Source organism: Barbus barbus, assembly GCF_936440315.1.
Source record: "Barbus barbus genome assembly, chromosome: 1".
Taxonomy (NCBI): Eukaryota; Metazoa; Chordata; class Actinopteri; order Cypriniformes; family Cyprinidae; genus Barbus; species Barbus barbus.
The window spans coordinates 42,081,452-42,099,200 of NC_136729.1; the positions used below are offsets into that span (position 1 = coordinate 42,081,452).

General features: G+C 36.2%; 1 protein-coding gene across 1 annotated transcript; it reads left to right on the forward strand.

Annotated features, from left to right (window-relative positions):
* Positions 1-427: 427 nt before the first annotated feature.
* On the forward strand, positions 428-9,677 carry tmem176l.3b (transmembrane protein 176l.3b). The gene is made up of 7 exons (XM_079421953.1): positions 428-642; positions 1,014-1,194; positions 5,409-5,522; positions 5,777-5,833; positions 7,740-7,862; positions 9,043-9,150; positions 9,262-9,677. The coding sequence occupies exons 2-7, from the start codon at positions 1,021-1,023 to the stop codon at positions 9,322-9,324; spliced, it is 639 nt and encodes a 212-aa protein (XP_079278079.1). The 5' UTR covers positions 428-642; positions 1,014-1,020; the 3' UTR covers positions 9,325-9,677.
* Positions 9,678-17,749: the final 8,072 nt, after the last annotated feature.

The window sequence follows — 17,749 nt, forward strand, 5'->3', positions numbered from 1 at the left end:
ATCAAACAGCAATAATGCTGAGGAAAAAATAAAAACCCATAACTATTTTCTGTAAAATTTCAGATACTTAAAGAACACTTATTTTAAATGAGTAATTGTTTTAAAATGTAGTCTGAAATATTGAAAACTGAGAATGTGATGTGATGTGGAGTTGATAATGATAATCGTAATTGAATTGCATCATGAAACCAGTAAAGATTCACACATCTATTTTTAAGACTGCAGTACTGACATACAAAGATTCCATAAACAAAAAGCATAGAAACTGCAATTTTGGTTAAAATCTAAAGATGTATTTGCACAGCAGAAGAATTAATTGGGGAAAAAATGTAGATCAAGAATCGTTTTGGAATCGGATCGTGACTCCCGGAATCGGATCGGATCGTGAAGTGCCTGAAGATCCCACCCCTAATGATTTCTGGGAGGGGAATGTCCAAAGGTCATCTACTTTCATTCTAGTAACTTCCTTCTCCTCTTATGAGTTTGCGGGTTGCTGGTATGTTTAGACAAACAACATTCCTCTTCCACATTTTGGGAAACTGAAAGGGGTGTTGAGAAAGAAAGAAAAAACAAGTTCTTTATTTGACAGAGACAAAGAGTGTGAAACGTTGCTGGATTGTCACTAGCTCAATCACGTACAAGGTGAGTTCAACACTTTCACAAACACACATACTACTGTAAATGTAAAGAATAATTGTGTTATTGTGAAATCAGGTGAAAAGTGTGATATTAATCTCAACATTTTAGCAAACAAAGAGTAGGTGGATTTTTCACACTTTTGTTCATATGAAACTTTAATGCAGTTGACAAGCCAGTCAGCTGTATTACTTGCTATAACTTGTGTGAGGAGGAACTAAATGTTACAAATTCCTATCGTAATATTAATGACTAGGAAACATATTTTTAAGTATGCCTTGTGCTCTTCCAGACCTTGCTTTTTTCCTCCAGAGCTCATATATTTAATTAACATGTTAATAAGCGTTATGATACATTATTACATCATTTTTGCTCAGTTTCAGGATGTCTCTGACAGTGTCTCAGGATGAGGGGGTGACAATGATCACCATTAACTCAAACCCCACCAGCAAATGTCCGATACTGTGTCAGATCCTGGGCTCTCTGTGCTACAGTCCAGTGTGTGCCGTATCACAGCACGTGAAATCCAAGATGATGGACATCTATATGGCACTTGGGGTGAGATAAACACAGAAACAGATATTACAACTGAAGTCTGAAATACACTACAACACTTTTGCCCAGATTTAAAAGTTTAGCAGAGTGTGATTCTGAGTTGTTCAGTATGAAGCCCAGGTTTTCTCTCGGACCATTTACAAAGTCGGCAAGTCGTGTTTGAAGCCTACTGTTTTAAAATCTGTTCATATTTTAAAAGACGTAATGGATTCCACCCTTAACTCTTTATTAAACTACAATTAACTGAATGAAATATATTAATCAATTGATGGTCAAAAAACGTCAATTCACTATCTCAAAAAATTAGAATAGTTCATAAGACCAATAAAAAAAAAACATTTTTAGTGAATTGTTGGCCTTCTGGAAAGTATGTTCATTTACTGTATATGTACTCAATACTTGGTAGGGGCTCCTTTTGCTTTAATTACTGCCTCAATTCAGCGTGGCATGGAGGTGATCAGTTTGTGGCACTGCTGAGGTGGTATGAAAGCCCAGGTTGCTTTGATAGCAGCCTTCAGATCATCTGCATTGTTGGGTCTGGTGTCTCTCATCTTCCTCTTGACAATACCATAGGTTCTCTATGGGGTTCAGGTCAGGCGAGTTTGCTGGCCAATCAAACACAGTAACCATGGTCATTGAACCAGCTTTTGGTACCTTTGGCAGTGTGGGCAGGTGCCAAGTCCTGCTGGAAAATGAAATCAGCATCTCCATAAAGCTTGTCAGCAGAAGGAAGCATGAAGTGCTCTAAAATGTCCTGGTAGATGGCTGCATTGACTGTGGACTTCAGAAAACACAGTGGACCAACACCAGCAGATGACATGGCAGCCCAAATCATCATTGACTGTGGAAACTTCACACTGGACTTCAAGCAACATGGATTCTGTGCCTCTCCACTCTTCCTCCAGACTCTGGGGCCTTGATTTCCAAATTAAATGCAAAATTTACTTTCATCTGAAAAGAGGACTTTAGACCACTGAGCAACAGTCCAGTTATTCTTTTCAGTATTGCCCCGCCCCTTGCCAGAACAGCAAGTTTGTCAATATTGCCATATCAGTTCAGACCCCGAGAATATTGAACAAGAGGATCACACAGAACCTTTGCACGCACGGAAATTGCAAGACATATTAAAGTGGTAATGTTATTGTTGTTGTTGTTTTTTTTGGCTAAATCACGTTTTAGATGGGAGGTCAACAAAAGCTTAAAAATAAGTGCAACGGTAGTATGTATTATGTTTATTGTTCTTTAATTCTAACATTGTAACATGAGTTGCACTGAAACTGTTATACAGTTTAATTTATTTATACCATAGTCCCACAGACTTACACTATTTTTGGCGGCATATATATGCAAATTCATTCTCTGCCAGCAGGAGGCGCCGTTGGAGCGGGAGGGAGCGAGATTTCCCCTGTAACGCTGTACAAAAAACAGAGCTCCGCTCACAAATGCTGCTTTATCAGACATTACATGCAAGATGAAATGAAAATGACATCCAAACTTTTCTGAAGACAGTCGGTTTCCTTCAGAAATACAGTGATATAAAAACACCCGCACTTGGTTTCGATTTTGAAACGCGCAGTGCTCAACCAAGCGTTCTCCCCACCCGCCAACCATTCAAATTTCTGTAGGCAGGATTTATAATTTGTGATATCACAAATACAGGAAAACAACTTTGTAGTCCAAAACGAGCCGTTCGCTGTAGTTTTTGAAAAGGGATTTTTTTAAAAACAAAATATCTCCCTTTGGAGTGGACTTTGCGATTTGTAACTTTGTAGATCGTTTTATGCCCAAACATACACACTACACACTGACTAAAATTCAAAAAGTGAAAAAGCATAATAAGACCCCTTTAAGAGACAGTTCACCAGAATAAAAAATGAAGAGTTTTGCTTGAACCATAAAATAGTCCATATGACTTGAACACTATATTCAAGTGTTTGAAAAAGTCTTTAGAGGTCATGTGATAGTCATGTGTGAAGCGATAGTCTTTTCTTTCCTACTGTGACGTATATTCTACCCTCGGTAGAATTTGCGTTTGCTTTTTTCCCCCTCGTTAGATATAGCAATCACGTTCTGGGGGGGTGGGGTCCCCCTTGGTAGGAATAGCGACCACGTTCCTATGGATCCCTCATGGGTTTGGGGGTGTTCCCCTCAGTAAATCGCGTTCCAGTGGGGGTCCCTCTCGGTAGAAATCGCAATCACGGTCACCTCTGTAGAAATCACGTTTCCCTCTCGGGGGGCCCCCTTCCATCGTCGGGGCCTTAGAATCGTCCTAACCTCCACCACCAGACACCCCCCTCCCCTCCCTTACGGTGCCCCTGTGTATATCTATGATTTCAACCTTTGCTGGGAAATGGATTGACATGCAACATGCGATTTCAAGTTTTCCTTTGTCTTTGGAGTGTAACAAGCTGTTCGTGCATATAGCGTCCATAAAGTTGCAAAGACTAAAGCTTCAAATATTCTTTATAAAAGTTAAGACTCATCCACTCATCCTTCTTAAAACACCTCATTAAAACACGCCCCCACAAATCTACGTCACTGTGTTGGAAAATTTGTATAACACCGCCCAAATCTTTACGTAAAGAAAGAAAGTGTAAATTTTATTCCTGCTGCCGCCATGTCGAGGAGAGGATGTGTTTCCAAATATGGAAAGGGCATAACATTTCCATCAAACGATTGATGTATTTGGCCAATCACAACGCACTGGATAGCTAGCCAATCAGAGCACACTGCGCTTTTCAGAATGATGAACTTTGTAAAAACTATGCTTTTCAGAAAGGCGGGGCAAAGAAGAGCAACAATAATGTATGATATATGGAATATAATGTGTTTTTTAAACTTAAACTGCATAAACACATTGCATTACTCCAAATATACTAAATAATATTATTTTTAGCATTGTCATATGACCCCCTTTAATGTGACAGATTGCTGTAGCGCCTCAGTTCTAGCGGTTCAAACGTGAATCAATCTCTTCCTGCTAGTTATAGCATGAAATAAACATGAATGAACATCAGAAGGTATGTTGTCTCAACATTGGAAGACATCAATACACCATTTTCAAGTCCGACTCTACTGACAATCTATTAACTTTCCTGTCTGGTTTGTTTGTCGGACAAAATGGTGGATTCAACATTATGATTGGTCAGATCGCCTGTCAATCAAATTCTTGGTGAAGGGTGCTAAAAGCCTGGTCATTGGACGGTCAGCATAGTCCAACCCCTTTTCCAAGTCTTACATCATGAAGAGAACAGATGTCATTGAGAGGGGGGGAGGGATTTAAAAAAAAAAATTAACTAACGACGAACACGCATAAATCATGTATAATAAATACTTCAACTCTGTGTAAAAAAATTTAATTGTCATTATTTATTTCATGGAAACTAAAAATGTTGCATCTGTCTGTTTCATTTCACCAAGCTTTCTTAAGTCTTTAAAGCAACTGTATGTAAGTTTTTACCTTAGAATTTCAGTTTCAAAATCATTCTGATGGTATACTGATTTCTAATAAGAAAATTTAGGAATGGTATACTTCACTTTCCGCTCTCCATTCAGTCTCGCGCACAGCTCGCATCTGCACAGCTTTCAAAGTACACTCAGTTTTAGAAGCAAGTGAATTTAAGGGATTTAATCAAAGACTATAGAATACCCAAGTCATGTCACTTGTATAGTTTTGAGTGGGGAAAAATGCAATGCTCAATATGGCCGCTCAATCACAGGAAGCCCCACCTTCTGAATGAAAGAGCCAATTGCTAATCGGTAAAGTCAGCGCGTCACTGCACCTGCCATTAGAAGTCACGGTTGCTATAGAAACAGTCAGCGTTCTAAGACGTGCACCTAGGACTGCGCCTGCATCCTGGCTGATCTAGCCTGAAAAATAAGCTTTCTTATAATGCTATTTGAGCAAAAGAAACAACATTTATGATACAGTTGTCAGATTTCTTTGGTGATTTCAAATATGAAATTTAATCATAAGCTTACTGAACAGTTTGGGAGAATTTGATGTTTCCCCATTCAAAGAGATAGGAGCTGCACTTGCATGCCCGAGAGGCGTTTCAAAGATGGCCTTCGAGTGACATGACTTGTCTTAAAGAGACTTTGATTTAATGTGATTGAACTATTGCTCAAGGTAATGCAATAAAATGTAATGTTGTACATTTTGAGATTCATTGCAATTCAAAGTGGCATATAAACAACATTCTTCTCTTGTTCCTTAGATTGTGCAGATTATAGCAGGAGTCCTCAATCTTGTGACAGGGATTTTATTTATAAACTTTGGGATGCATGATCACATTATGATGTATAATGCTCCATTCTGGCTTGGTGGTGTGGTAAGTATTACACTACATTCTGATTCGGTTTATTCTTTTGTTTCTAAATTGTAAAATGAGTCCATTGACAAAGTCAATCAGAATGAATAATCAGTCTTGATGACATGAATTTCACATTTTGATGATTTTGTATTTTTTAAAGAATGTTGAGAATCGGTTGGTTTTTAATACCCTAATAAAGTTTGTCTGATCTGTTAAACTATTGCAATGGACAAATTTAAAGCATTTCTTTATTTCTTCACTTTGCTTTTTAGTTCCTTGTAGTTGGAGTGGTGTCTATTGTTGCAGATCAGTTTCCCAGTTATTTTCTGGTAAGTCATTCATCTCAAACAGTAGTTTTCATTCGGAATATATATATATATATATATATATATATATATATATATATATATATATATATATACTATATATATATATATATACTGTATATATACTGTATATATACATATTAGTGCTGTCAATCGATTAAAAAATGTAATCGCATTAATCACAGTCATGGACTGTAAATCTTAGTATTTTAAATTTGCGATTAATCGTGATTTTTTAATCGATTGACAGCACTAATATATACAGGTCCTTTTAAAAAAATTAGCATATTGTGATAAAGTTCATTATTTTCTGTAATGTACTGATAAACATTAGACTTTCATATATTTTAGATTCATTACAACACAACTGAAGTAGTTCAAGCCTTGTATTGTTTTAATATTGATGATTTTGGCATACAGCTCATGAAAACCCAAAATTCCAAAATTCCAAAATTAGCATATCATGAAAAGGTTCTCTAAACGAGCTATTAACCTAATCATCTGAATCAACTAATTAACTCTAAACACCTGCAAAAGATTCCTGAGGCTTTTAAAAACTCCCAGCCTGGTTCATTACTCAAAACCGCAATCATGGGTAAGACTGCCGACCTGACTGCTGTCCAGAAGGCCATCATTGACACCCTCAAGCAAGAGGGTAAGACACAGAAAGAAATTTCTGAACGAATAGGCTGTTCCCAGAGTGCTGTATCAAGGCACCTCAGTGGGAAGTCTGTGGGAAGGAAAAAGTGTGGCAGAAAACGCAGCACAACGAGAAGAGGTGACCGGACCCTGAGGAAGATTGTGGAGAAGGACCGATTCCAGACCTTGGGGGACCTGCGGAAGCAGTGGACTGAGTCTGGAGTAGAAACATCCAGAGCCACCGTGTACAGGCGTGTGCAGGAAATGGGCTACAGGTGCCGCATTCCCCAGGTCAAGCCACTTTTGAACAGAGAAGCAGCACTGGACTGTTGCTCAGTGGTCCAAAGTACTTTTTTCGGATGAAAGCAAATTTTGTATGTCATTCGGAAATCAAGGTGCCAGAGTCTGGAGGAAGACTGGGGAGAGGGAAATGCCAAAATGCCTGAAGTCCAGTGTCAAGTACCCACAGTCAGTGATGCTGGTGTTGGTCCACTGTGTTTTATCAAGGGCAAGGTCAATGCAGCTAGCTATCAGGAGATTTTGGAGCACTTCATGCTTCCATCTGCTGAAAAGCTTTATGGAGATGAAGATTTCATTTTTCAGCACGACCTGGCACGAACAGTGCCAAAACCACTGGTAAATGGTTTACTGACCATGGTATTACTGTGCTCAATTGGCCTGCCAACTCTCCTGACCTGAACCCCATAGAGAATCTGTGGGATATTGTGAAGAGAAAGTTGAGAGACGCAAGACCCAACACTCTGGATGAGCTTAAGGCCGCTATCGAAGCATCCTGGGCCTCCATAACACCCCAGCAGTGCCACAGGCTGATTGCCTCCATGCCACGCCGCATTGAAGCAGTCATTTCTGCAAAAGGATTCCCGACCAAGTATTGAGTGCATAACTGAACATAATTATTTGTAGGTTGACTTTTTTTGTATTAAAAACACTTTTCTTTTATTGGTCGGATGAAATATGCTAATTTTTTGAGATAGGAATTTTGGGTTTTCATGAGCTGTATGCCAAAATCATCAATATTAAAACAATAAAAGGCTTGAACTACTTCAGTTGTGTTGTAATGAATCTAAAATATATGAAAGTCTAATGTTTATCAGTACACTACAGAAAATAATGAACTTTATCACAATATGCTAATTTTTTGAAAAGGACCTGTATATATATATATATATATATATATATATATATATATGTGTGTATATGATTGTTTTTTTCCCTCCATCTTATTGTGTTTTGGTTTTGTGTTTTACAGCTTCTCGTCACTGTGGTGTTGAACAAAGTCAGTGCTCTGTTGGCTATGATAGGCCTTGCACTGTATGCATGGGACTTGATGAGTGTTAAGATTACTTCAAGTTACTACTATGGTGATATGAATGTAATTATTCTTTGTTTTCTTTCAAAAAAAACAGACATCTCAACTTAAAGAGCAATGAGCCACTTGCAAAAACAAATTTTCAATTATGATTTCAGGTCACACACAGCCTTTCTATACTTTAATTAGAAATTTAAGTTGTAATAATTTATACATAAATATGGACAACAATTTTTTTTTTCAATGTTTCATATTTTTATGGATATATATTAATTTCTTAATTAATTGAGATTATTTTATTGATAGCCTTAGATTTTAAAAGTAAAACATTAAAAACAAGATATCCAAATTTTGTTGAAAAATTTTGAATTTTGAAGTGTTCACCACATTTGTCATACTGCTTTGAAATGATATTTTGTTATATTTTATAACATATATTGTATTGTGCTATGAAATACATTTTCATTGCATTGCCTGCATTGACAAGAACATGTGTGAGAGGGTTATGAGATAAGTTTAGTTTAAATGATAACAAAGATATTTTTATCTTTCATTACGTTTATGGTGAATGATAGCTAGCTAAAATGTTTCTTCTTTTTCGGGGTATTTGTTTTTTTATTTTTTGGATTTGAGACTCCTGGTGCTTAAATTAAATTGTTTGTCGGGCAGTCGTGACCTAATGGATAGAGAGTTGGACTTGTAACCTGAAGGTCGTGGGTTCGAGTCTGGTCAAAAATGACTTTTTAAATATAATTAATATGTATATAGAAATGAAATATATAATAAAAATATAAAAAATAACTTTCTAAAGCACGTGTCAACCTTGGGTCACAAGATCTCACAGCAATTCGTACATACTTTATGTGGTGGCTAATTCGTACAAATTTGTACGACCTCACTCGTACTATAAATTCATGCGATTTTTGATAAATCGTACATATTTTACAAGTTGCACAATCCATATAAATTTGTACGAATGACCTACACCTAACCTACCTAACCCTACCACTAAACCTATCTGTCACTTGGGTCTAGACAAATCGTATGAGTGAGGTTTTACGAATTAGTGCAAATTAGACACCTCATAAAATACATGTGAATTGGTCGTGAAGTAACGTTTATGGTGAATGATAGCTAGCTAAAATGTTTCTTCTTCTGGGATTTTTTGGGGGGGATTTGAGACTCCTGGTGCTTAAATTAATTTGTTTTCATTTTATGTCACACTGATATTTCCTATTTCTAGATGATTCGTGAAGCACTGGATATCACTATGATGATCATTTCAGCTCTTCAGCTATGTGTGACCATCAGTTTCTCTGTCTTAACTCTGAAAGGATTGTGTGAAACAAATGTAAGTTTAAAGGTGCAGTATTATCAACACAATTGAAACAGACAAACTACAGTGATCATGGTGACTTCAGAAAGTTGATCAGTGCACTAATGTTTCTGTTTGGTCTTGCAGTCTGTGGAGGACCTTCAACTTTACAAGCCACTCAAGGAAGTCGCTGTCAGTGATGTATGTTAAACAGACGATGTAACATTTTAATTCAACTAGCTTTGTGATTGTAGAAGTGCATTTGTTTCTTTCTTGTGAAATAGCAAATCTCCTCTATCTTATAATCGTCATGGTACATGTTTATTTTTGGTCTTCTTTTTTATGGTACTTTACAGCTGCTTTTTGAAAGCATGAAGTCTAGAATAAAAATCACATTTAGATGCATTTTGCCATTTAGATTACAATTGCACTGTCCTTGGAGCGGACCTGACTTACATTTCATTGCTGGTTATACTCAGTATAATTGTGTATGTGACGAATAAAAAATCTTGAATCTTGAATCTTGATTTTAACACCAAGTTTAAATTCTTTACGTTAAATTTATATAAAATCTCTGTCTTCATTTCTCATTACCTTCCACAAAGCATCTTTCAGGAGTCTTAGCCTTAGACGCAAGGGATTGACTACAGACTGTTTACTGACGATATACTGCATCTTGGGCAAAAAGATAATATTAATAAATAAAAGTTTTAATCAGATTGCATGACTATTTACACTATATCTGGCATCATGCAAAAGTTCTTCTGAGTGCCAGAACGTGTATTTTCTGGGTTGCATGTTTACGCAGAGAAAGCATTTACATTTACAGAGAAAGTGCTACATTTATAGCGACAAAATTGAAATAATCTAGCATTTAAGATTTAGGAATGATAATGTATTGTTGGCCGTAATCTTACAAATGAAGTATGATATATATATATATATAGCACCGTTTCCTGAGAATGCCCCATATAGCCCAGTTTTGGTAAACCAGATGTTGTCTTGCATAAAACAATGCATGTACAATTTTTGCATAATCCATTTATCTGCAAAACCAACCTTAAAGAAAGTTTTTATTTGGCCCATGCATAATCAATATTTCATATGTAATACATTTTGTACTAATTAAAGGATTTCAGCAATGGATAATAAGAATAAACTTGATATTTTGAGAAGATTGTTTATCACAAGGTCACCTCATAGAATCAGTGGTTGTGATTTCCCTGTCACAAACTTTTTTTTCAGTATAAATTAATGTTAAAGTGTTAATGTATTTGGACTTGGAGGAGTAGATCTGCTAAGCTGCTGCAGCTGTTTTCATTGCTGCTGCTGCAGAGCAAGTGCAGAGGCTTTCTATTGTCAATGCATTCACCGACACACATATAATTGCCCATAGCAGATCTAGACAGGTGGAGCTGGGGGAGGTGGAGAGTTTAAGAGGAACTCTGATTGTGTGCTGCAAGACTTGCTAAATCAAAGTATTTAAATGTTGATTAGCAAGCTAACTGCCTGCAAATACAACTAATCAACTTTTTCCATGTGGTAAATTATGTGATTGATAACGGATTGCATTAATGACCAATCAGTTTTTAGACAGAACTAGAGTTTTATTAATAATAAAGTAAATTTCATTAAGTGTATGTTTTTAAACACTGTTCATTAGTCATCAAATCTCTTTAAACACTGCAGCTGTAATGATTTACTGAACTGAATGCTTGCTAAAACCCATGAACCTCACTCTCACTTGACTTGATATATGCATTTTGACTGTATTTCACCCCCTCACATTTATGCCATGCCATTCAAGGCCAGAGTTGAATGGTGAGGCCCAAAAATCATTATGAATGATGGACACTGTCTGCCAATGTCATGCTCAGATTTCAGTTCAATCCATCTAAGTGATATTAAATTATATTTGGTGAATATTTCTTAAAGCTTGTCTCCATGCTTGAGTAAGATTACTTTCATCAAGGGAGGCAAAAGAGATGTACAGTCAATTATTTCATTCTAGATTTTTCTCCTCTGAGAAAATACCAGTAATTGAGGATAAGTTAAAAGTAGAAGTGGTACAAATTTTGTTGCACACACATTTTCTTACTGTTCCTGTACATTTTGTTATTCCTAAAAACATGCAATTTTGCACTTCAAAGCTGTTGCAGCAAAGCCATTATTTATATTCATTAAAGGGACTGTTATCATCTTCCCTCAAATGCTGCAGGATCAAAACAGCATGAATTATTAGTTTTCAGACTGTATGTTTCAACACTATTGCTAGAATTGAAAATGGATGGATGCCTCACAAGAGAATGACACACAACTGGAATGTAGCAGGATGTCCCCTGTCTCCTGTATTGTCTGAGTCTCTTGCCCGGGCAAACAGACAAGATGCGAGAAAACAGACTTTATTAACAATATACTAGCAATAACGTTCTTTATATGCTGCTGATACTGTATTAGTGTATCTGTCCAAGCTTCACACATTTGACCTTATCTGAAGTGTTTTGATGGTTAATATGCATTTCATAAGACAGGTTATCTTCTGTGTTAAATTGTGTTAATATTATATAAATTAGGATTCCCCCTCTGATGCATGGTGTCTACAGTGAACAGATATTTCATGCAAAGCACCATGGGTTGTTAACTATGACCTGTGTTTCAGTTCAGGAGCTCCTTATGGGTAAAAAGAAGTTAAAGAAGTGCACTTAGTATGTTAGTTTGGACTAACATACTAAAGCACATGTACTTGATTTATAACTGCATTACAACTGTATATGTGTTATTCAGTATTACTATATTTTCAATATACAAAATTGCAAATTCTTCATTACAAATGTATAATTACAAATAAATTGAAATACACAACATACAAGTTTCCAAATAAATGACAATAAAGTATAATTTAGTTCACCATAAATGCTTGTCAGTACATTCAACAGTAAACTTTAACTATATTTCAAATACAATAGATGTAATTATAAAATAAATGTAAAGATGTACATAAGTCCCACCTAAGTTTGTAAAAAATAAAATAAAAATACACTCTAAAGTTCAGATAATAGCACTCAATATAAATTTAATCTGCAACACATTTTCATTTAATTCCAAATGACATGCAATTAAGTTTCCAAAAACATACAAGAATAGTTCATAACGAAATAAAACTACTCATTTGATAACTATTCCAACCATTTTTAAAGCACATGCTTGGTTTGTTTGAGTAACGGTCTGAATTCACTAAAAAAGTACCATTGCTGAAGCATTCAACCCTGTTTTGCGCACACATTTAAAAAGAGCAAGCCAGGTTTGACATCACTGAAGCCCTGTGCCAAGTTCTGGCATTTGTCACAGTCGAACACAGCACAGAATATTCAAATATGGAATGATGAATGGCATTGGAGAGCTTGAGAAACATTTACAAAGAATAACAAAATTTCAGTCTGTTCCTCATACAAAGCTATCGTATGTCTTCAGAAGACTTCATATAGACATATGGACCACTATTTTGGTACTTCAGTGGTGTTTTTGACCTTTTTTGGAACTTTGTATGGAGACGAGCTGCATGAGCATTCTCAGAATAACAACATACGGCATGAGGCTGAATAAATAGATTTCATTTCATTTGTGGGTGAAGGAAGTGTCTTCTCTCAAACTTCTTGTGGTATGCAGTTTTATTTTGGTGCATATGCTAAATCAAATGACTTTTAATAACAGTATGTTGCACATGAATTCATATTACACTCCTTGAAAAGCATTCAGGAACTCTCGCTCTATTCATGTTGTGATTTGCTCCTGGAGAGCTGAAGCAGAGCCAAATCCTCATGAAGGAACATAACAAGAGGGAAACATGCTGTGCACCGTGAATCTCACAGAAGCGACCAAACAGCACACTTCCACATATCACGCGTGTCTGGCTTAAACATGCTGATTTTTCACATTTATTCAGCGGTTTATTGCTGTGAAAGTTCTGCAACAAAACCAGCATCATCCCCAAAGCTTACTATGAGAAAACTACAAGCCTTTGGAATAAGTAGGTTTTGTGACTATTTATGTTCTGAGAATTATGACTGTTGCTTTGAGAGAGTACTAGTGCTAATGTTCAGCTCAGTTCAATTATTTAATTAATTAAACGTATGTTGAGTGGTAGGCTTAACTGAACATTACAACTTCAAGCTGATGGGTATAAAAAAAAATTGTCAAAGTTACATATGAATAATAATACTATATAATAATATATGAATTATTGTGAAAAAGAAGAACACTTGAGCATAGTTTTAAAGGTTCACCCAAAAAATGAAAATCAGGCCAAACAGTTGATGGCAGCCATTGACTTCCATAGTATTTTTGTTTAAGTGCAAGGCAAGGCAAGGCAAGATTTCAAACAGGGTAACATCGACGACAAACCAGCACAGGACTGCAAACACAAGGAGATTATAAAGGGAGCAAATGAGGAGGGCAACGAGATAACAGGTGGGGCAAATTAACCATAATCAGGAAACAAGGTGGGTGGGGTCAAGACAATTGACATGAGAGCACATGGCACATAGAACCAAACAAGACAAGCCATGTGCTCACACAAAACAAAAACACAATGAGGAGACTCATAAGCCACTTGCTCACAAAAAACAAACAAACGTGAAAGCACGCAGCCAGTGAAAAAAACACAAGCTGCGTGCAACACAGAGCAAAACAAAACAAGAAAAAGCACGAGGCCGAAACCGAACTGCGTGCCGAACAAAACACACACACACAGAGGACAGAGGAGCGCACGGCCCGAGCGAACTCGAAATCGCCCGGTCCCACAGCAAGAGCAAACCTGGAGCGTGAGTGTCCGAACCCTGTCACGAAACCAGAACTGAGTCTGAACAAGACAGGAGTGCCAGGATCCGAACACTACGCCCCAACATGAAACAGAGCACGCAGACGGGAAGGGAGTGTCAGGGCTCCGTTACAAAACCATGAATAAACTAGACCGAAGTGACAGAGCCCTGACAAATGGCTTATTATGTCTGAAATATTTATTAGCATCTATTTCAGAAAATGTAACCGCTTTCATGCTTCCTACGTGTCATGTGAAATGTGAAGTAAAGCTGTTTCTTTGTGGTTTTAGCAAGTACTTTCTGACCATTCTGCAAAAATTCCAAATCTCACACAGTTGCTTGTGTCAGTGTGGTTTTATAGCAGGAGCACTGAACGAAAGATCAAAGTAAATGTTCCTTCTTCTAGTTTCAGTTCAGTCTGTTCATACTTCACAATTTTTTATTTTGTTTATTACACATATACAGAAATTTCTTACATTGAAATCCTTTTAGATGCTATTATATTTTCTTGTTGTGTTGAGATACAAGATATATTTCACTTTCCTGAAAGGCATACTTCCTCTGTGAAATATACAGTTAAATAAAGGTTTTCAGTGGATTATGAAAACTGATATGAAATGGTGGAACTATAAGGAAAGTGTCATATAAGAAAAGTTTGTCAATGTGTTGCCAGAGCTAGATAAAACAGGTTAGTTGTAGAGGACTGCACCCATTACTTTGTTAAATGGATCTTTGACAAATGGAGTTGAGGACTGCCTTTGGCTCTTGAGCTCACAGATATTATTTATCCTTGTAACATTTGTCTCTAGCTTACTCTTCTGCATTTCTGGCATGTTATTACATTTTCTGTTAGCTTTGTATGCTTGTTTTAAAATGTTTAACATTAATTTAATTCTAAGAAATTCATGGTAATATAAGAGAATAAAAGTAATTTCTTTTAAAATATTATTTTACACTCTATATCTACTCTAAAACTTGTGCTGAATGTTGTTTTTAAATGTTAATGTTTTTAAGTTTATGCTACAGTTCAAAAGTTTAGAGTCAGTCAGATGTTTTTTTTTAAGTAATTAATATTTTTATTCAGAAAGGAATAAAAGTGCCAGGAGAGACTTTGACATTGTTATAATTCTATTTTTAAAAACCCAGTTCTTTTGAATTTTCTATATATCAAAGAATATAAAAAAGTGTTTTCAACACTGATAATAATGCGAAATGTTGCATCATATCAGCACATTAGAATGATTTCTGAAGAATCATGCATTCAAGTCTGAAGTAATGATGCTGAAAATTCAGCTTTCCATCACATGAATAAATTATGCTTTAAATTATATTAAAATGGAAAACGGTTATTTTAAATTGGAATAACATTTCACAATATTAATGTTTTTTGCTGTATAATTTATAAAAATAAATGCAGCCTAGGTGAGTGTAAGAGTCTTCTTTCAAAACCATTTTAAAAAATCATACCGACCCAAATATAATAGAATAGCAGTGCAAAAAACTTCTCATGTAGCTAGTGGCTGTTATTCATGTATTTTGGAAAGAAAGCACATCATGCACATTCTGAAGGAGGAGGAAAGGCTGAGGTGGGAGATGGAAGTGGAAAGAAACCTGAATGGTGTTTGACAGAGGGCAACAAGGGCAGACGATTCTGAGAAGAAGGCAGAAAAAGGGAGTGCAAGGCAAAAGAGAGCGCTTTTATAGTACAGACCTCTACCTGAGACCTGCACCTACATTTCTACCATCTACACAACGTAGCTGTGGCCCTTTGTCCCACTTTTCAGAATCAAGTGCACTTCATTTTTACAAAAGATTCTGAATGTTTGGTTTGCACTTATTATTTACTTTGGTTGCTGCTCAATAAAAGCCATTAAAGCTTGACGGATGTTTTCTGATGTTATGTGCAATTGTGATTATAGACATCTCAGTCTGTTGTTGTTCAAATTGCTCATCGCCTTGTTCTAATGGAGTGTTTAGAAACGTAAATATGCATTTCTTACTTACATTGTGTAGCACATACCAGGTGTTTTGCACTAGCTGTCCTGGAGTCACTGCAGTCATCCATTAGTTCATATGCAACAGCTAGACTGTGAATGTTAGCTAACCCAAAACTTCCACTCTGACAGGTTGTAAAGTGTGTATTTTTATTTTTTTTTCTTCCAAATGTCCACTTCAGGATCTTTGAGGTATAGCTATATTTATGCCTGCAGAATAGTAACTGCTCCGGGTGTGTGTTCACGGTGTGTGTGTGTTCACTGCTGTGTGTGTGCACGTTGGATGGGTTAAATGCAGAGCACGAATTCCGAGTATGGGTCACCATACTTGGCAGTATGTCACTTCACTTCACTAGTACTTAAAAACCTATACAGTTTGACTAATTTCACAGTATCATTGGAACTGCCCTTTGCTGGTTTGAGTCACAGATAGAAACAAGGAGTAGGACTCAAACCGCAAAATCACAGATATTAGCTTGTTATTTACTTTTCTAACGTGGTCTTTCCATTGCACAAAAGGTTCTTTACAGTGGAAAAAGCTTCTTTAGATCATTAAAATGTTCTTAAAGGATATCTGATATTTGCCAAATCAATTCATTTTAAAGGATGCAGAAATCTTTGCCTTTAAAATTAGCTGTTTTACAGTGGCTGCAGTAAGTGGCCTTTGCTATGTTTCACTTGAAACGGGACTCGCAACAGAAGGGGACTCTGCTTGCACCCAAATAAAGAGCCCGGCCCCTGCCATCATACCATGCATGCAGCAGGGTTGGAGATTAACGGGCAAAAATGCCACCAAAATGCATTTAAATGCCCCCAAAATTCAAGATCAGGGCAAAAATGTCCCTGTGCTGAGTTCTTGTTTTTTTATGCATATTTATTTTATAAAGGATACAGGTAGTTAAGCGATACCTGGGCAAGAGTTCTGTTTTTCCCACATATCAGCACATTTGCAAATGTCATAGTGATTGTACAGTTCAGTAAACAATTGGGTGACTTACAGTTTAGACTTGGAATATTGTCTGTTTTTGATTTATTTTGCCAATGAAAATAATTAGAGTTGTTGCACATCTCGGAGCAACTCAAGAATCATTTGTAATGAATGAATCAATGACTCAGTCATAAAGACAATGACTTGGCAGTTTAGTTTCATACTTAAAAGTATAATTTCACTATAGTTAAAGATATAGAATTCAATTCCAAATACACTATTGCTAGTAAAATATGTGATAAAATTGTTAAATATAACAGGGATATTAAAATAATAGCAGTCGCATTGCATGAAATGTTTTTGTCTGTCGTATTTTTCTCTGGAGGTCTGGAGGCCAACAACTGTTTCTTTGAAACGGGCCTCCGAAAGGCAAAAGCCTGCTATGAATGGTTGCTATAATCAAATCTCAATACAGCACATGAAAACACCCTGAGAATAAAATAAGCATTTATTCTCCACTTGTCTCCACATGTTTGCATAAAAAAAACTGACATGTTGTTTGTCATCTTGTCGAAAAATTCTAAAATGAAACCAAAAGCTGAAGTCCAATTATGATCTCTGTCTAAATAAAATAATATCAAGCAATAATTTGAGCTACAAATTTTCAATATAACAACCTTTGTCTATTTGTCTTCACACTGATATAAGCTTATGCATGTCATAAATATTTATTTGTTGTCCAGTTCTTCAAACAAAATGAAAATGGATACCCTAATCTCTTTTCATACAATATTCAAACAGTTGGCTTCAGGAATCTTAATGCATTCAGGATTTTTCAAAACAAGGAACTCGTCCTGCTAAGGATATCAATGATTTCTCAAATTACACGTCTTGTT